Genomic DNA, 21578 nt, shown 5'->3' on the forward strand with positions numbered 1-21578 from the left:
TTCTGACTGTCTAATCACCTTGTTGGCCTGACCACAACCAACAACACCCTTCCATGCTTTCCAAAAGTCACCACATTAACATAACAAAATGCAGAGTACAGCTCTCATCACTCAGAAAATCCCAAGGAGCTCTGTGTCATAAACAGAAATGAGGAAAGCAGATGTATATTTCTTACTATAAATCTCAATATTGCAGAGGCCAAAGAGTCTTGGTAGAAAAATGGAACAAAGAAAGTAACAAGCACTAACTGCTTATCAAGACAGGCACTGTGCTAAGTGCACCACATGTATTGTGTTGTTTAATCTTCCGTCAGCTGGGAATTATCATCAAGCCTATTTTATGGATGAACACACTGAGGTTCACATATATCTATGTTTGTGGTCATCGCCACTCAGCCAGTGAGGGAAAGAAGTGGAATCAAATCTAGGTTTATAGGATTCTAAAGTCTATGCTTTTACGATGTGCCTAGGTATCAATTCCAAAAGGGTTTTACTCTTTTTCTTGTATCAGTGTTTTAGTTGGGGAGGGAGGTCATGCAAAGGACAGACAAACTAAAACAGATTCTAAAACAAACCACTCATAACCATTTTGCCTTTCCTCGTTTTTGATTTTCTAATAAGACACTTTTGGGAAAGAAACATATTCCTCAAGCTTAGTATGTTTACAAAGTTTGTAGATTATAATAATTCTTATCAATTTTAAGGTATAGATGAAAATTATTTACTGTCAGAGAAAACTGGATTAAGTTCACAAACAAGGTGGCTCTGAGTTCCTTCACTATTACAATAAAGCAGGCCAGGAAAAGATAAATAGAATAAAATTATTCCCTTCGGAAAAATATAAAACTTTCATAAAAAATCCGTTTCTAGCTCATCAGTATGGAATTTGTCACTAATCATTTTAAACTATGCCCTTTTATGCTTCTTCTGTCTCTCTTAGCTTTCTGAGTAGTTCTTTGATGTAACAAAGATAGTTTCAGACAAGATTTCAGTTCATCTGCAAAAAAAAGTTTAAGTCTGGAGGCAAAATGCAGTGTATTTAAAATTTATATACTCTATAATGCCTTTGTTCTGAACTTGAAGATCCTGCAAAACTTCTAAGCTCCTTTGCCTTCCTGCTCTAAGCTCATTTGTTCTTCCTGTGCTTATTTCCATGCAGCCGTGGCTTTAACTGGTGGTTCCATCGTTTAACTACATGCAGAGTCATGGCTGACCCTTTCTGATCAATTACCAATCCATACAGGTTTGACTGATAAAAGAGCCAATTAGATTTAAGCAAATTAAGGGACATCACCAATGTCAACCACTTATTAAACCGAATGCTGAATTCCATGCATACAAAACACTAATGCACTGAGCCCCATTAAGAGTTGAAATCCTAACCCCATTAGTAACTCCAGACCTTGAAAGGGTAAAGGTCAAAGGAAAGTTTCATATTTATGGATTAACATTTGGATTCCGTTTTTATTTTTTTAATTCTTTTCCTAGAACTCTTGAACCTGCACTATAATGCTACTCGAGAGCTCAGATTAAGTATATTCTTCATTTCTAAGAGTATCTTAGTGCTAAATATGAACATTATGCTATTGCAAACAACCTAAAAATATGGTTATTGTAGAAATACTAAAACCTGAGTATACAGAAGTATATGCTATAGAATTGGGGGAAAAAAACTCTTCCAGTTGACCAAATAATATTTCAAATGAATTTTTAAAATAAAACAAATGTGGGCTGTTTGAGCTTTTGCACCGTACATGTACTGAGCTACTGGTTTCATGATCTCACTTGCCTTAATGTCCATCTTGAAAATAACTCATGTTTATCCCATTGTTTAATCGCCTTTCTCATTTCGTTTGGAGAAAGTTGAGTTTTAGTTTTTAATAAAATTAATTTTATTCAACGACAGCAATAAAACAGGAAGGTCTGATGGAATTAACTATGGTCGGAAATTAGATATTGTTGGACTTGAGTATTTAAAAAGATTTCTGGCTTTATTGAGATATAATTGGTATACAGAAAGCGGCACGCTAATTGTATTTTTTTCATTAAAAAATACAGAAAGTTAATATCAAATAAGGTGACTTATAACCATCACCTGAGCGATGACCTACCAGAGTACATTGTGTCCCCTTATCTCTCCTTTTTTAAGTTCCTATGTAAACCAAGGCCTGTTCATCCTATGCTCGCCTACGACAAGTAACCACTGCAGGGAAGGACTCAAAGAGCGATGGGGTTGGTGCAATCTGAGAATTTCTCACCTTCCATACTCTTGCCATCCTTCCAGCCCTGGCCCCCTTCCACCTGCAGGGCTCCTGGCACTCCCAAACTGCACAACAGTACACGGAGGAGGTCACAAAGTCACAGCTCGCTTAGGTAGAAGATGAGGCTTGAGCAGGTCTGAGCAATGATAAACTTCCAATTTAAAACTGATAATCAAGCTATCTTGGCTGATTCATTCATTCGCTCATACATTCACTGCCCCATTATACATTATACACCTACCATGAGTCAGGGTTGGTCTGGGCACTTAAGATAAAAATTGTGAATAAGAAATAGTCCCTGCTGTGTAGAGTCCTACAACCAGTGACCGTGACAGATCAGGCAGGCACTGTGGATACAATGTGATTCTCTTGTGGGACACAGAAGGGCCCTATCTCTGCCTCAGTTGGGAAAAAATGACTTTTTGATGGACCAATTTTTAAGTTGAAACCTAAAAAAATGAGTAGGACTTGGCCAGATTAAGGAGGTAAAGGAGGTTCTTTAGGCCATATCTCATATCAAACCTTTGATAAAGAAAAAAAATTATCATTTCTGTTTTGCCTAAACCTTCTATTATCATGTTTTTAAACTACATGGAGAAGAAAACATAGCTAAGGGTATTATCATTACAAATTTGGCATAACCCAGCATTGAAAGAAAGTAGGAACTGAACATCACCATAAAAGAGATCTAATATTGAAATCAAGGAAATGGCAATAATGATAACAATCTAAATATAATGGAAAAGTAAATAGCATATAGAAGCTTCTCTGCCCATAAGTTGGTTTGCTTCTGTACATTGGTTCATTTATTATTCATTTCAGTATGAAACACAGTTCACTGGACAAAGGCATGGAAGATTTCTTTAATAACTCTCAGTACTAATTTAATTCTACTTAAACACACATATTCTCGTGAATGCCACATGCTTTTCGGCATGATTTTATGTGTAAATCAGGATAATATGTTTTCAGATCATTAAGTAAAAGGAAGCATGAACTAAAACCTATTTAATCAATGAGGTATCACCTTTAAACTGCCACAAGATCATAAAAAAGATAATTTCAAAGCTATAAGTTTCCTAATTGTAATCAACAACAATCTAATAATGAAAAAAAGTACATCTAATGGCTGTAATAAACTTGAACGAATCACTGTCTGCCTTTGAAGACATTTTGCCTTCGCTTTGAGTGAAGGCCCATCTCCCAAATCCTGGATTTCTGAGTACATAAAGTGAGTGCTTGCACAGTGCCCAGGGAGTGTGCACCTGCAGAGCGCGATGCTAAGGGCGTGGAGAGGCACCCACAGAGCAGAGTTGAAGTCAAGCCTTAGCAGTTACTTCACTTCTGCTGTACCGCCCCAAAATAGTTTAGATTCTTCCTGTTTACATAATATCAGCCCTTCTACTAACCCCATGACAGATATAGTCACACAGTGTGTACTGAGTTAACAACAGAAGCTTGCTGTGTTTAACTAAACTATGTATATATACATGCATATATACACACAAACGCACATATATATTAGAGTATTAGACCACACATTCTTAAACACATGAACAATGAATTAAACTAGTCCTTTAATATAATTCACATGTTTTGAATGCGATGTAAATTGGTGTAAATTACAAACTATTTAAATCAGTGTAAATCCCATAAGATGAATATATAACTCATTAAATATTCCATATATCTTATTTAGAAATTATGTAACTTAAAAATCTCAAAGCACGAATTACTCTTAAATCTTAAATCTCTTAGTATATAAAAGGTATTATATACTAAGGTATAGAGGCATCACAACTTTCGATTCCTTCCAGCGCATTGGGTTAGAATGAACAATGAAAACACGAATACCCGAGGTTTCTTTTTTCTTTTTCTTTTCTTTTTTTTTTTTCATTTCTTAAACAAGCACTTATCTAAACTTAATTTCCATTTTTGTTTTTTTTATTGTGGGTTCATGAAATACACTATCTGAATCAATAGTCCCTTTCAAGCATTCTTTTCTTAAGCGAGTGTTTCAGTAAGCATCCATTCATTAATTCTTATGTCGTAAAATGAGGTTTCTTTTTTCTTTTTCTTTTTTCTTTTTGGTCTCATTTCTTAAACAAGCACTTATCTAAACTTAATTTCCATTTTTGTTTTTTTTATTGTGGGTTCATGAAATACACTATCTGAATCAATAGTCCCTTTCAAGCATTCTTTTCTTAAGCGAGTGTTTCAGTAAGCATCCATTCATTAATTCTTATGTCGTAAAAGGTAGATAATAGTGAGCGGTTTTTACGGCACAGCAGGTAATGAATCTTCCCTTGCGAGAGGATTCTGCAGGAACTACAGGTTAGCCCTCAATTTCCTTTAGTGATATCCCTTTGCTGCTCTTCTACTCATTGTGACAAAGGGGGACGTGGAGCCCTGCAGCTGGCTGTTAACAGGAGAGTGCCATTCTGCCTTCGTGCAGAGAGCGCTGCTTACACCGGGGCTGGGCTGTGAGGCAGACGCTGGGTGTCCTGGGGTCCTTTTCTCAGAAAACACACATTCTGGACACACAGTTCAGAATCATGCTCTCATCACTGAGGCATGCCTTCTATTTGAGGGCTGTACATGTCAACGTAAGAAGAAGTTTTCTTCTTAGTAATCGGTCTCACAAATAGTTAAAATAAGGGTGGAGTGGACTTCAGAGCAAAATAATAGTTCTGAATAAGGTTATTTTTTTTTTCATAGAAATACTTAAACATATCCAGATCGTACCATGTTTCACATTTAAGGTGACAGTACTGCACTCTAATCATTAGGACAAGGAATTTAAAGGTGTCTTTCCAGTGGTACTAATAATTTTACTATTCTATTACCTGCACGCTGCATCTTTTTGCCAAATGGAAGGGCTTAGATATACATCTAAATTAGTTCTCCAAAAACCAGGAATGGGAACTACTTGTATTAGAAAATTAAAGCCTAAATTGTAAAAATACAATTTGAATCTAAACAAAGTCTCAAACAAAAAAGCATTTCTGAATCTTCTTAACATGCAGAAAGCAAGAGATACATGCCTGTGTGTGTGCGCATACACACACACACACACAGTGCGAGGTGAAAGAAGTCTCAACAATAAAACGATATCGACACATGCATCTCAATAAAACAAAACAATAAGCAAACCGAGCAGAAATAATATTGAGACTCTAAGTTCTAAAAAAATGAATTCTGACAGTAAACAAGGTGTTCAGCAGAGACTTTGTTCTGGGACATTTATATATATTGAGATAGTCAGCGCTTCACTAGACTTACCCTCTGGCGGCATCGCAATCATTGTGGGGTCACTCGTCAAGCTGCCTTGGCTGTTGGAAGCGTTCACTCGCACCACATAGGTAGTAAAGGGAACCAAGCCATCGATGAGCACCCAAAGTCTGGTCTCTTCACTGCGGTGCATGATTCGTGTGCCATTCAGAAGAGTGTAGTTATTATTGGCTGATTAAAAGAGAAAATTATAGAAATTAGTGTATATTTAAGGATGCTTTCCCGCTATTATTGAAACATTTTCTTGTGTGTTCTTGGGTTTCTTATGTAAACGTTTCCTGCTATTATTTAAACATATACAGTACGAAATAGAACTATACTATCGCTACCGTGAGAGGTGTCACATGTGCTGTCAATGGGCCTACTTTTATTGAACAAAATGTTACCTGAGTTAACAGACTGTTTTCTAATTCATTCACCACGGGGATCAAAATTACTGAACTGATATCCTAAGACAGTATAAAGCCACATCACAAGGATCGTGCATATAAGTAATATGCTGCGCTGACATATAAATTGATCGCTAGATGAATTATTTACAATTTGTTTGAGGGTTTTTCAAATCCCTCAAGCAACACAATTTTCACTTTTGTTGTTTGAAAGAACTGAATGTTCTGTGATGTGCCAACAAGGAGGAAATCACCCGCCCCGCAATAAAACAGTTCTGGATATAAATAGTATAGTCAAATATATGCGTCCGATAGTTCATTAATCATCAATTGGGGTAATTTCTGCTCATTCTGCTTAAGAGGCGGGTGCACTGCTTTCTAGTTCATGTCTTTTTACATTAGAACTGGTCAGAATATCCCAAGAAGCAACTGCGATGGGAAGTAATCTGTGCCCACCTCGATCAGATCTATTTTTTAGCTCTCCAGGGACGTGCAGAGGCTGCCTGGCTGGATAAAAGCATCACCTTCAATGTCTCTTCCCTGGGTCCCACCACCACCATCCTTCTAAAGCTTCAGCAAACCCGTGCTCAAGCCTGGCGTTTCTAGGACATAGGAAAACAATGCTGCCTGATGAGTGTTTTATCTCCCTCTCCTATGCAACTGGGTCATGTTCGAGGCTAAGAGTTAGAAATTAGACTTAAAATAGGGGTTAAAACTGAACATTGTGTTGTAATGTTTATTTTACTTTCCATGTTAGATGCTTCCTGAAAAGTTTATATGCGACAATTTTTCCAAAATATCGTTTGAGTAAAATTCAGTTATAACTACTCTTAAAACAGAAAAAAAAGCATTAAAAATAGCAATATTTATTTCAAATAGTCTTCTTCCTTTGCCAAAACAAGTTGTATTATATGTATCTTTAATCTTTCCCAAAGGGAATAAATGGCAGTTATGAGCTACAACAAAAGAACAGTAATTCCTCTTCATTTTTAGTTAAACACGATAAAGACATATTCACCATTTAGGACTGACTGGTTTTTAAATTCCTAACATGGAAACAGACAATATATAGCTATATATGCATAACAAAAATTAGCAAGAAGCTCTGAAACCTACGAAGTAGCCTTTGATAAGTTCACTATGCACCGAAAAGACATTTCCAAGTTATATCAGCTTTCATAGGGTTTTTTTTTTTTCAACTAGTGAACTTGATTCGACGGATTATTGAGCTCCAACTGCATGCAGAGAGTAGACTCTGGTAGGTGCTGATAACAACATGCTCAAAACGTATAAGGCATAGTTTCTGCATTTGAGAAACCTGGTTAAGATGCAATAGTCATCGCTTCTAAACATTGTCTACGAAAAGGCACACAGGCCACATGTGAAAACATCCTTAAGTCCCCACAATGTCTAGCAACTCAGAAGTCTTTTCAGTTATAGAAGAAGTTCTGCTGTTGCCTCATGCCCAGTTGTCAAATTCCAAAAAGGTCGGCCTATCCTGCATGACCCCACAGATGCCTCTGACATCCTGTAAGAGTGCACATCTTTCAAAAGACTGAAAATTGCAAAACAATGAAAATTCTAAAATTAAGCCTAGAGAATACAATTTCACAAATTTCAAGCTAGGTGCAAACGTAAGACGTATGGTGAGTTAACTTATATAATTTTAATATTAGTGAGGGTTCCCCCCACCCTTGAGTTTTGAAGCAAATTTCTAGCTGTAAAACAAACATTATCGCCAGCTTTGAAGATGGCATGGCATGAGAAAATACATTAAGTCCCACTTTATTCTAAGTTTCCCAGATAACATTAATACATGGCAATTATACAATTAGTTGTAACATGAAGTTCTAGTTGTTAGAACAATGATTACTCGGTAATTATGAGAAGTATATAATTACTCAATAATTATGAGAAGTATGCAATTACATAAACCATTTCGTTCGGCTCAGAAAAGGACTCGTCCATCTCCGGCAGCCGCGCAGCTGAGTCTCCTATCTCCTCCCCGCCATCAACACACAGCTTAGTTCACAGACCTAGAACCACTGACAGGGTCTCCCCTCGAAATCTCCACATCCAAAACCAAAACACAATCCACAGATGTTGGCCCTTCTCTACTTTATTCTCCCTGCCCTCTCTTCATTTAAACTTTAACAATTCGGGCTCCTAGAGATTAGAGGAAAAAATCTTAAAATGCAATCCTCTGCCCCCTCCCCCTCTTGACAGGGGGTGAGTTTCCACTTTTCACTGCATATACTTTGCTTTCAGTGGGCTGGAAAATGGAGTCCGGTTGATTCATCCTCAAGAATCGAGCTGGAAAACGCTAAAACGATAAGCATTTCCTATCGCAGGTGACCACTCCTGTCTGGGTGGCCTCCGCGCTGACACTATTTGTGAGTCTAAGTAGATGGTGCAGGCCGGTTTGTGCTTCTGTGTTCTGGAACCACAGCCGCCTTACCCCTGCCCCCAGGCACTGTGACCCTGAGGTAGAGTTCCCCACTTCCCCTGTGGCCTGCCCCACTGGGCTTTCACTGGGGATTGCACGGAACTCTGTAGCATGGGGCTGTGTGCACCAGAGTTCCAGGTTTCACCTGCGTCAAAATCGCCTGGGAGTTTTCGATAAACATTCACATGCCTAAGTTCCACTCCACTGCTGAACATCAGAGGTAGAGAATCACGTGGCGGTGATTCTTCTTAAGCACACAGAACAACGGATTTTCGAGTTATTCCATCCATGTTCAACTTAGTCTTAAAGTAATAATCAAAATTCATTTCTTCTGCTTACAAAAAATAATTAGGCACATTTGGTATCCTTATTCATTGATGCCTTTAGACTCCAGCTTTGGATTATAAAATGTTTACTCTATTAAAAAAAAAGGGAAAGAATGCACCTTCAGAAAGTATAAAGCTAACTCTTAAGCCAGATCTATCTTCACAGACTACAAAATCTAGTATAGCTGCTCTATAAGAAAATTTTCAATAAGCTTTAAAAAATTTTAAAAATAAGAAATCATTGCACACCTGAGAACAATAACTTTGGGTTTTCTGAATTCACTATTTCTCTCCCTCCCATCTTCCCTCTCTTCACTGAAAATGCAGAGGAAGGAAAGAGTCTTTGTATATTGTCCAACGTCATGCGTCACGAGGAGAAAACACGTTTGGTATAGGTCATGTAAAAATTTTAAATAAACTCCTAGATGCTATTTCAGGATACTCCACATTCTAAAAAATTTTCAAAAAGGTTAATTCATTCATTCCTACTTTTCTATTTTATTTTCAACAAAAAAAAAATGAAGAAGCAACCGAAATAAATCTCAGGTCCTACAGATTTCACTTGCAAAGAACATTTCCTTCAGCTTCAAATATGAGTCCTATTAAAATGTTAACAACATCGACGTCCATTTCTTACGCTAAAATCATACAATGAATGCTCTTATTTGTTGAATAGTAGGATATCTTCTACACAATTATTTTAAGCAAAAACCAGCATAAATAGACATTTTCTCATGTATGATTCAGGGATGCGTAAATGATGGCTGTCCTGGGAATATCATCCTGTGGGGCTCTCTAGATTGAAATAACATAAATGGGTATCCTTTCCCATTCTTGTTATAATCATTGTCACAAGAATTTTAATGCACCATATATTCCATAATTTTTTCCCTCTGTACTGTACTGCTCTGACCTTTTCAATATTCTATAATTTGACTGGCTGGCCATTTCAGTTCTCTCCTTTTTACAGCCTTATTAACTTGTGGGAAAGAGGTGAAATGAACAACCAATCAGAATACATAATGTTGCAAAGGTCAGCACAGTCTTGTACGGTGTCATCACACACGGAAGTCTGTATGCCAGGCACTAACATCCTGATATCTTATTCATGTGACAAAGATTGTAACGAGAACAGAAAATGGCACAACATGAATCCGTTCTAGTGACAAAGATTATAATGAGAAATGACAGCGAACAAACCAAACTGATTCCTGGTACCTTGTGAAGATTCTACGAGATGGACCTGGTCCTGCTTTAAGTTAGCCTTTTTCTGAATCCAATTACACCTTAAGGTGGAAAGCATGTTAACTAATTTTCCTACTTCTTGCCGTAAAAAGAAAAAGCTAGATTTTTCTTGTATTGAAGTCTCATTTTTAGTGTGGTTCAGGTCTACCTCCCTGTCACAAAATTCTGCCAATACCAAAATCAAAAGACTTCAAATAGAAAATAAGGCTTTTAATGTGAGCTAGGAATTCTAGGTCACTCTAGATAGCCCACATTAATATTTAAGTTATTTTTATTTATTCTTCCTAAGGATATCATTTCAAATTATATTACCCGAAAGGCAAGTGTGTTCTCTAAACTCTATTATTCTAATAGACCTCACTTTTGTAGAGATCTGAAAGGTGCAGGGTATTAACATATGGTTAACATATGGTTAAAGGGACCTATCCCTGGCCTTAAATTTTTGCCAACGTAGAAAATATTTATAAATATATACCTGCACAGCTGTCTTCTCCACAGAATACTTTGATAAAGAAATAAGTAGCCTGTGAACCACTTAGGGCTCTGAGGAAAGTGCATACTATTTCTTACCATTATTGTAATTACTCTAATGCGATTTTTAATTAGTTGTCATCCAGTAAAAGCTGTACTTCTTTGATTCCTCTTTAAAGTGGTCATTCTGCTAGAATGACAGTTGTAGTTCAGAGAATAAATACACAGACTATTTTACCAACTCACTGAAAGATGCTCCAGAAACATCTGACCTGAGTCTGTGCTCATGTGAGACCGAGAAAAGCTTTACGGATACTGAAGGTCTTTGGGTTTTGTTCCGATTTTTTTTTTTTTTTTTTTTAACGTGTGAAGAAGAGTATGCCCAATGTGGCACAATCACCCTTCTAAAAATTTTAAAGATCATTTTTAAAGTCCTTTGGAGCATGTTTTTTTTTTCATCAACTTTGTTCCATGTAAGTCAGATTTTCCTAAATGGATCTCATTTTGTAACCACCAGAAAAGAAACATATAAAGAGCGAATACAGAGATGTGCTTGGCTGCGGTAAATTAGGGAAGTACGGTCCATTCTCATCAACTATGTTGTACTCTAAGAAGTCAGATTTTTTTCTATTTTGCCTTATTGGTTCCCCCAGTTACTAACTGGCTGCTGGCTGGGCATCGCCCTCGCTTCCTTCCCATGTGGGCCTCTCAACATGGCAGCTTGCAAGACGGGTTACAGTCCCAGGTAATGTTATGCAGAACATTCCATCCCCTTTGCCATATTTTAGTGCCTGGAAACAAGTCACAGGTTGTGCCTACGGCAACGAAAGAGGGTTACACAGGCATGAGGACAAGGTGGGGACAAGCCCCCTCAGTATATATGTGTTACAATTTTTAAACTGTGGATATGATCATCTTGCCAGAAAGATTTAGGAATGAATATGTGAACTTTCAGAACTTTATGTTTTAGAAGAATGGATAAGTTAGGATCACAGAATTACCCTTCCAAAATATCTAACAAAAATTTAAAAACAAAACAGGAAAACAAATATAAGAATCTTAACAAAAAACAGCTGAAAATCTTGGAGCACATGCATTGATGTCCCCCCCAAAATTAAGAATAGAACTATCACATGACCTTTTCTGGGTATCCACCTGAAAACTTTAAAAACACTTATTTGTAAAGATATATGTACCACTATGTTCACTGCAATATTATTCACAATAGTCAAGACATGGAAACAAACCAAGTTTCCTTCAATAGATGATTGGATAAAGAAGATGTGGTACATACCTACAGTGGAATACAAGTCAGCTATAAAAAAATGAAATACTGCCATTTGCAATAACATGGATGGATCTTAAGAGTATTATACTAAGTGAAATCAGTCAGATGAAAAAGGCCAAAAACTGTATGATTTCACAAATATGGGACATAAAACAGAAAACAACAAGTGAACAAACAAAAAAGCCAAACTCATAGATACAGACAGCAGAATGGCTGTTAGCAGAGGGAAGTCGGGTGGGAAGGCGGGACAAAGAGGGTACGGGGTGTCAAATACATGGTGACAGAGGATACTAGACTTGGGGTGGTGACAGTACAATAGAGTATACGGATGTCATATTATAAAGTTGTACACCTGAAGTTTATGGAATGTTATTAACCAATGTTACCCCAATTAAAAGAAAAGGAACAAATTAATGGTATTAATTTTGGAACCTCACAGCAGATGAAAGACACAGTAAATTCATGCTCAGCATAGCACAGTCCCTGACTCATCTCCTAGGGGAAGACATATAAACCATGGAGCATCATCGGAACTCTTACTAATCCTCTCCGGTCTGAGGGGAAATGAACTGAGCGGAGTCTGGCGAGACAGGAAGAGCACTGGGGATTGGCCTTCCTGCCAACCATCGTGCTGAGTCGGGGAAGAAGCGGGTGTTCCCAGTTGCAAGAGATGCATGTGATGGATGGGGTGGCGCTGCTACAAAGGGCATTTAATAGGATCTCAGGAGATAGGGCATCGAGAGCCCCTGGAATTCTGCCCAATGCATGAATTCCTACAGACAAAAAGTTTGCCAACCTCTGAATTAAACAAGTGACTACCTTTTAAAACACGTTCTGCCTTTCTGAATAAGGAGAACCATTTCCAATTTCTAGATTTTTTTTTTTTTTTTGAATAAACTCTTTTTAAAGAGCGGAACAGTTTACATGGAAAGAACACTTTATTGATATGGCTCGATCGTAGAGCTCTGTACTGTCATTAATGCTTCGGATGGCTTTTATTATGCAGAGGTTATCAATGCAGATTACGGAAAACTAAAGCAGGAAGAAAGTAAGTTTTGGATAGTCCCAAATTCCACGTACCCAGGAAGTCTGCAACTGGAAGTCCAAGCACATTGCTTTGACTGCAGTGATAGCTGCTGTTTAAAGGTTTAATAAGAGTAACAGGGATAATTACTGACTCTTTGGATGAAGAAAGATGGGTTTACTGTTTCAACTGCTTAAAAAAAAAAGACTTTTTTAGACTTCCAGAGGTAATTTACCAAAAACACAATACATCTTCTTCCTGTAGATATTGGTGAAAACACGTACATGGCTAAATAAGGCTAAAACAGTTACTGAAAGACACAAATGAAGTGTTAATAGTGCTTTGAAATTTAAGAAAATAATCAGCTAAGTGTACCAAATACTGCCTTATTCTAAATATAAGAAATGAACTGCAAAAAGGTTTAATTGTGCCTATGCAAAAATTTGGCTTAAGAACCAAGAACAGGTGGCTACAGTCAGAGGCAAGAGAACTATAATGTGGTACCATGAGTCCCAAAATAAGCATTCGCTATGTAAAGGATCATAAGATATACATTTGTTTGTAAAGCAGAGAGAGTTTGATATATAAATGTTGCCCTCTCGAGCATCAACTTAATCAATTTTGCTCTCTAATTTAAAGTTGAACTGTTTTTCTCCTTTAAATCCCCCAGATGGTGGCTTTCCAGCCTGGATAATTATAGAATAAAAGGAACCAGCTTGAAGCCCTTCAAAGGCATTTTATCTACCTTAACTGTTTTCTTATTGTTAACCTAGACCAGTGAGTGTGGCTCACCATGAAATAAACGCATGAAAACAGGTAACATTTCTGTCAAGAGAAACAGTTCATCATCTACCCAATACAGCCTAAGAACACGACTACTTTTATTTTATTTTTTTAAGAAAGAGTAAAGTTATTTTAAAACTCATTTTATCTTAAAAATATTGAGAAATCTGAACTGCTTAATAACAATGTTATAAGTTACATATTTTAATCTTTATCTTTTAATCCTTGCTCATTCTCCAGGCTTCCATTGTCAGTATACCAATGAATATTATTATCTACCTTTTAAACATGTTCATAACTCATAGATGCCAATAAGAATATTGTTATTTGAGGAGATGATCAGAAAGAAAACTGGCTAAAAATCAGACCTGGGGATCTCCGATCCATAATCAAATATCTAGATGGATTGTGTCACTTGCACTTGTATTGATTTCAATTGGAGTAGCTCACCCAAGGGAATAATAAAAATGTGGAATAAAACTGATTTATGAGAACAAAATAAATCCTTTTGTGAGTGGTAATGAATCGGTACTGTTTAACCCTTTCAATCACAGAGTGAAAAAACTATTTATTTTTTAAGAATGCTGAGCTAGCCAAAAGGAGTCACATCAGAAATGCCAATATTGCCCTTTGCCATGACACGAAGTTGGAATGCTCGGGAAGAAATGCTGCTCTAAGCTTGATGGAAGGTGTCATTTGACATACGATGTACTTCCAGCTTTCCTGGGCCAACTGCTTTGTGTCATCACAAATGGTGGACCTGCAGGTCCAAAGTATTACAGAATCGCTTAGCAAATGTTTATTGTACTTATTTACATGATTTATAAGTCAGTTGAGAAGGAAGAACCAAACATGGTGGCACATTAACCAGACTTAATTTTTTCCTTCATATACATGTTTGCTTTGCCCTAAACTTACTGTATCAGAATTAAATCAAGGATTATCTTCGGGATTACAGGAATATCCAGGGGAGACAGCTTTCAACATAATTAAGACACCTACACTACACAGAGCTGCCTAAAAGAAAATTCAAGGACCTAGAAAAATATGAGATGATTTGTACATAAAAGCAAGGCAACTGTTTGATTCTACTGATTGATTCAACTGGCCGACCAGTTGATTTAATGAGAGAAAAAAAAATTTACCTCACATTCCTTGAAATCTAATAGACAAAACATGCTCAATGGTTTGGCACGGATTTTTTTAACTTTTCCTCTTGTGGTGATATCTCATATACGGTTTAAACCTGTACTGTCCAATACAATAGCTACTATGCACATGTGGATTTGGGGCACTAGATATATGGCTAGTATGGCTAAGAAACCGAATTTCTAATTTTATTTAATTTTAATTAAGAACTGATCCCTGATTTAGTTGCTGGAAAACTTTTTACTATGTTGGTATGTGAATCTATCTGACAATTTTACTAAATCTAAGTAGAGGTCAAATATTTCTGATAAAAATTATCACCGAATTATTCTATAAGTGTAAAATATACACATAGACTTATGAAGAAAAGAATGGGCTATCTCATTATTAACCTAACATTTTGATTATATGTTGAAATGATAATATTTTGAGTATATTGGTTTGCGTAAGATATGCTACTAAATTAATTTCAATTGTTCTGTTTTACTTTTTAATGTGCATGCCAGAAAATTTTAATTTTTATGTACTAAAGGGAACATCAGAATGCACAATTAAATGTAGGTTCATTTTCATCTTAAACTGATTCAAGAAAAAAACATATTGTTCCCAGATCTGGCAACACATGTTCACACAAAATGAAGGTGAAATTATTTGTAGAATGCACAGAGTCTGCTCAATATATTGCATTTAATTCATAATCCTAAGAAAGCTTATGGCAGAATCACTTGGAAGGGATTGCTATAAGAAAGAGTAAGTTGATTTGTTATCAGTTCTGTCAATTTGGCCTATACTGTCACGGTGTTTAATGAACGTATATGAAGGCAACTTTATTTATCCTCAGTGGCATAAAAAGGCTTTTAAAAAAATTAATACATTTTATTATTTACAATGAAACATAATTTAATTCAGTTTGATGGCACCATAATTATTATAGGATAATAATTTTTCTAATATGATAAGTTTTCCACATATGCCATAGAGAGTAAATCATTAAACAGGAAACAGTACAAATCAAAAAGATAATAAGAAACTCTATTACTATAAAGGAATGAATTACTAGGGAAAAGTGAAAGTCAACCACTTTAAATTTAAGGGATTTAAGTAAAAGCAAGACGATAATAAACAGTAATTGCAAATGTCTGGGCTTCTGAAAAAAGCTGAGGCCCAAGATTTTTAACATCCCAAGTTTAATGAAGTCAAGCCTTTTGTTCTTGATTGTATGGAGAGACTTGAGTTTAAGGTCTGTTGTTTCCTAAAATCTTCTAATAGTTTTGCTGTAAGATGACATAAGCTACAAACTCTTTTTTTTTTTTCTTTTGGCTTCATTCATTCTTTGATTATAAAATAAATACTTGTTTATTATAAATTTCAAGACTATGTCAGGCACTGTAAAGAAAGGAGCTAAAATCATCTCAAATCTCAAGATAATCATTGTTATCTTGTTAATATTCTGGTGTACTTTGGTATGTATCTTTTCGTATTTTTAAACACATGTAAATGTATTATATTTTACACTTAATTTTATAATACTCATTGTTTTGTAGTAATGTATATTTCCTGTAGTAATATATATTTCCTTTTAAATAAATATGAATCTGCATAATTTTTTTAATGAATTCACTACAATGTAGGCAATCTAAATAGTTGGACATTTGGGAATGTCCCCATCAATTTTCGTTAGATGAATAAACTCTGCTATAACTATAATTTTACAAATATTTTTATGTACCTAATTATTTCTTTAAAATAAATTTCAAGAACTGCTGGTATTCTCAATGGGTAGAAACAAGTTCAAATATTATAAATCTTATATATTGATTTTAAAAGCTTGTTTTATTATCTCAAATGAATTTCTAGAAACAAAAATTATTAGTCTAAGTGTTTGGTTGCTGTGAATTTAAAATAATCATATTACATGGGTCATATTCGTGATTGGAACTTAAATTAGAGCTCTTTTTGTTCCAAGTAAAAGTGTCCCTCCTGTCTATTACTGCATTATATCTGGCTAACTTCACATAACTGAGTGGGCCGGGCTCACGGAAATGTTCCTCAAGCATAAGGATCTCTGTATTTTCTGTCTTAATGGAGCTGAAAAAATTAACTCGGAGATTTATAAGTGTTTAAAGAAAGTACTAATGAAATGGCATGTTTTAAAAAAACAAATGTGATATCAATAATTCCTTTGACATTATAATAAAAATAAATGAACACAATCACAATCATAGAAGTAAAATAACCCTCACAAAAATATGCGGTCTTTAGGAAAAAATAATGAACCTTTACTGTGAGATATAAAGTACCTAAATAAATAGAATCATACCACATTTCCGGATGAGAAATATCTAAAGATGTAAATTCCTCATGAATTAATTTATCAACAGAAGTATATTAAAAACACCAGTGTCATTTTTTTCAATCAATTAAATGTTCAGTTGGAAGAATATACATATAAGAACTGAGACTTTCTGGCAAAAATGAGTAATACTGCAAGGGGAAAGGTGGGAACTTTACCTATTTTCTAAATATTTAGAAAATACAAAGCTATTTTCTAAATATTTAAGATGTTAGGAGCACACAGATTAATTTGTCACAGTGATGATCGAAAGAGAAACAGAGATGTCAGTCAATACAATAAATAAATAGCCCAGAAATAAGCACCATCATACATATGAACGCAAATTTGATAACTTTAGCAGAATAAAGCAACATATGTTTCAACTCTGTACAGAAAAAACACTTTTTACAAAAAATAAACAAGAATCTAAAACACTATTTTCTAAACCTTATAAATACACCAAAAATATAAACTGAATAAAATATTTGACACTGTAATGACTAAAAATTACTATTCATAATTTTAAGCTGCCATACAATCAAAACTAATTTTAAAATCTCTAAAATTTCCTAGGCAAAGTATGTGAACCTACGAATAAGACAAACAAATTGTAAGCATATGGAAAATGTTTGAACTCAACAGAAATAAGGAAATGCAAATTAAAGCAACTTATCATTTTTACCTATCAAATTAGCACAATTACAGAAAGATGAATATATTTGTATACTGTTAGGAAACAAATGGATTGATGTGATTTTTCTTGAAAGCATTTTTCTCATGCATATCAAGAGTCTTAAAATATATTCCTGAATTTAAGTATATTTTAGCAATATATATTAAGGATATAGGCAATATTATGTTTTAGCAATTAACATTCTTTCTAATAGTAAAAAATAATAAACCTAAATATCTAACAATAATGGAATGGCTAATACATTTTGGTATTATAATGCTAAATAATGGAATGGTAATAATAATAATAATAAATGGCTAATACATTTTGGTATATCCTTGCTAGTGATATTATACACTGCTTGAGAATGCTTTTTATGAGTACTTTTCCTTTGATATGAGAAATACTCATGATATAATGATAAATGAATAAAGTAGGATATCAGAATTGTTTGTAGTAAGATCTCAAATACATTATATGTATGTATACACATACATGTATCTATTTGCATAGGGAAAAAGATTGGATGGTAAATAAAAATGTAACTCATTTGTAATTAGTGTCATTTTGACAAAAAATATTTCTGAAAAAAACATTTTCCAATCTATACCTACAGCTACTACCTTTAACAGTCGTCTGTATAACTGAAAAAACACTGATCGTCTTCTGTCGTCATTGCAGTTCTGCGCCAAAATCCTTGAAGAGCCTGCAGGATTCTGCAGGAAGTAGCTCCTGACCAGCTCTCTCCAGCCTCATCCTACGTCACTCTCTTCCTCACCCGCTGTGACCCAGCCAGGTCAGCCTTTCATTTCCTCAACCCCACGAAACTTCTACCCTCCTCCCATCCTTTGCAAATGCCATTCTCTCCGGAATCCTCTTTCCTGCATGCTTCTCTGAGTCGGTGTCTAAATGTTACCCTAAATGTCATCCACCAAAGAGGTCTCCCCCAATCCTACAAATTATATTAAGGTTCCCACTGTGCAATCTTAGTGACATATACTTTTATTTTAATGACGTTTAACGTCTTTAGTTTTATATTTTTATGCAACTGTCCGATGAATTTCCAGTGTCCTTTTTAAACCACAGCCCCTTCAGAGCAAGGCCAAACCTTCTTAGTTCACCACGACAACCCTGGAACATAGCGTAACTCAATCCACAAAAACTAGATAAATATTTGTGGCATGAACAACGAATGAATAAATACATATCTAAATTTAATTCTATGATTTCGGAAATCTGCTCTGCAAGTGTAAAAGTTCTTCTGACATCTCTCCAAAGGTATGCAACTATTAATAAAAAAAATAATGTAAGATTTATATTCAACCCTACTTAATAAAGAATCGGTAGTCTCAGAAAATTATATAAGACTGCTGTGCTTTCTTACATGATCTGCTAGCATTCTTATTTTGCTTTTTAATTAAGTAAAGTAACTCACTGTTCATAAGAGCTTCATACAAAAAGTTAGAAAATACTAGCTCTTGGCGGCCTGTTCTTAGTAAGTGTCATGATGACTTTGGAATCATCTAAGGGTGCTTCCTAAGAGGCCGAAACGTAAGCTTTGTGACAGTCATAACTCCATATGATGACAAAGACCCATCATCCTCCAAGGGGGCCCATCCTTGGACCCTCCACAGAAGCAGCTCAGGAACCAGAGGCCGTGGCCCAGGGGCTGGGGAAGGGTGCTGGCCCTACATGACCAGATTTTTTTCTTCTTCTCTACATAGTTCACTCCTCCATTTTTTTCTAATATTAAGTCACAGCTGACACTTACCTCTTGAGAGCCTCTTTATCCAAAATCCAGATAATTACATATGATGCTTATGCTTTCAGTCTAGAAAGACCTAAAAACCGACTCTAACATTGCTATTTATTCAGTAAACACTGAACTCTTGCCATGACCAAGCATATAAAAACCAAGGCCTGACAGGTACATGAGTGGTACAAAACTATCGGTTTAAAATATTATATATCTGCTCCATGGCTGCTGTCCTCACGTGAACCTCATCAAAAATACCAAAAATAGCCAAATTAGCCATGGTGTGACTCTGAAAATAGTCTGATTGTTTTTTACATGTTTTAAATACTTCCTGTTTGAAAACGGGAATCTGAAAAAACAAAAAAAACAAAAACCCCATGCAAAGTCTTCCAAAGCCAACGTTAAGTGATGGGGGATGAGAGTCCTACACACACATGCTCCGTGCCGTCTGACACGTGAACTCAAGGCACGGGAACACGGAAAGCCAGAGCTCGCACAGGCCTCTGTGGGGCGTGCTCCCTAACTGCGCAGCCCAGGGTTATGATTTGCATTTCATCATTATTTCGTTGCTTTAGCAGACACAACAGCACAGAGTTTGCACTTGTTCATTATGTCAAGAAAATAGCCAATTAGATATGAGACACAAATTCAATAAGCTGCCGCGTGAGTGTTGAAAACAGATGAGTTCTTAAGTAAGTTTGATAAATTAATGCCTAACTCCATTCTTGTGGAAGAATATGTCCTAATTACACATTTCTATAGCTTTATTGGGCATGACATGATATACAATCAAATGTGTCAATATATGCCGTGGGTATATATTCTATAGACAAACTTTTTTTGCAATGACACATATCTTATTATCACCCATTCATATTTTAACCTACCATACAGTGATGATTTTTAATTCCATGTAAAATAATTTTTGTTTCCTGAGTGTTTATATTTGTGTACATTTATACCTCTAGAAATGTGATGAAACTTTATACAAAAGTATATGAATGGTTATTTTTTTTAGAAGAGAATTTGGCTTCCCGCGAAACAAGGAGACACTAATTTTTTTATTTTCTCTATATGCTCACTGCTGCTCATATTAATACTTGCTTTGTACATAACCTTTTCTGACAGTCATCTAATATCTCTTGTGTTGACTGTAAAACATCAGAAATGGTCAAAGAGGGAGGTCCAGAGCTACTGTCTGTAACCAAAAAAACTCCCTAACATGACACTGATTTAATTTCTTCTGTCTCTAAAAGAAATTATATAGTCAATAATTGTATAATGAAAAAAAAATAGTAAAATGCCTTTAATATGACTGTGCTTGATGAGTCTTGTGCATGAAATACTATTACCTGATTATATAGACTTTTAGTGACTTTGGATTTTCATATATTGGGTTTTTATGTAATAAAATGGGGGTAGAGCTGTACTTTCTCTGACCTTCCCTTCTAAAAATTTGGAGAATCAGGATAAGCGGTCCTAAAAAAAAGATGGCCAACGACGAGCCAGCTTTCTCTGCTTGTCTGACTTGTCGAGCAGACATTCTGCTCCCTTTTCTCCGAAGTGTTTCTCTTCCACCCACAAAACACACTTTATGAGATCACAGGCGAGCCGGCTCCTGCCTGACCCGCCAACTCATTACGGGGAAATGAATTCAAATCGCTGGAAAAGAAGCTGCCTCTTTTATCTTCCCACTGACTGACAAGCAACTACAAAGTCCCCCGACAGGACTCCGAGTGACAAGCTGCACGGCATCGCTGCTGCGATCCCCCCACTGGCGAGTGCTCCCACAGGACTGCGTGTCACACGCACGGCGTGGTTTGCGAGCACAGTTCTGAAAGTACACATGTCCTGTCGCACTAAAAAGCAGACATCAGGGACTATAAAACCAAGCTGTCCCTTTCCTAACAGCCTTAGCCTCCCCGCAGACGCCCTGGAAATCGAAGACGGTCCCACGTATAATGATTTCCTTTACTTTCCCCAGAAAACAAACGCCTCTCTCTCCTCCACCCTCCCACCCCACCCCTTGGAATTTTTCTAAAACACAGTTTAGTCTGGGAGGAAAGGTGTCCAGAGAATCAGATTATGTGCAAAGGCCTTTGAATTTCTCTAGGTAACCCTGAAAAATAGACTGTATTTTC

The 21578-nt window shown here is 36.0% G+C and overlaps 1 protein-coding gene across 1 annotated transcript in view; it reads right to left on the minus strand.

Annotated features, from left to right (window-relative positions):
- The window catches only part of USH2A (usherin), a 564162-nt gene that overhangs the window by 208612 nt on the left and 333972 nt on the right, over positions 1–21578 (minus strand). The window contains exon 37 of the mRNA XM_025049837.1: positions 5544–5723. Within this exon, the coding sequence (XP_024905605.1) occupies positions 5544–5723 (180 nt within the window). The remainder of the gene's footprint in view (positions 1–5543; positions 5724–21578) is intronic.

This window comes from Pteropus alecto, unplaced genomic scaffold (assembly GCF_000325575.1).
Source record: "Pteropus alecto unplaced genomic scaffold, ASM32557v1 scaffold65, whole genome shotgun sequence".
Lineage (NCBI taxonomy): Eukaryota > Metazoa > Chordata > Mammalia > Chiroptera > Pteropodidae > Pteropus > Pteropus alecto.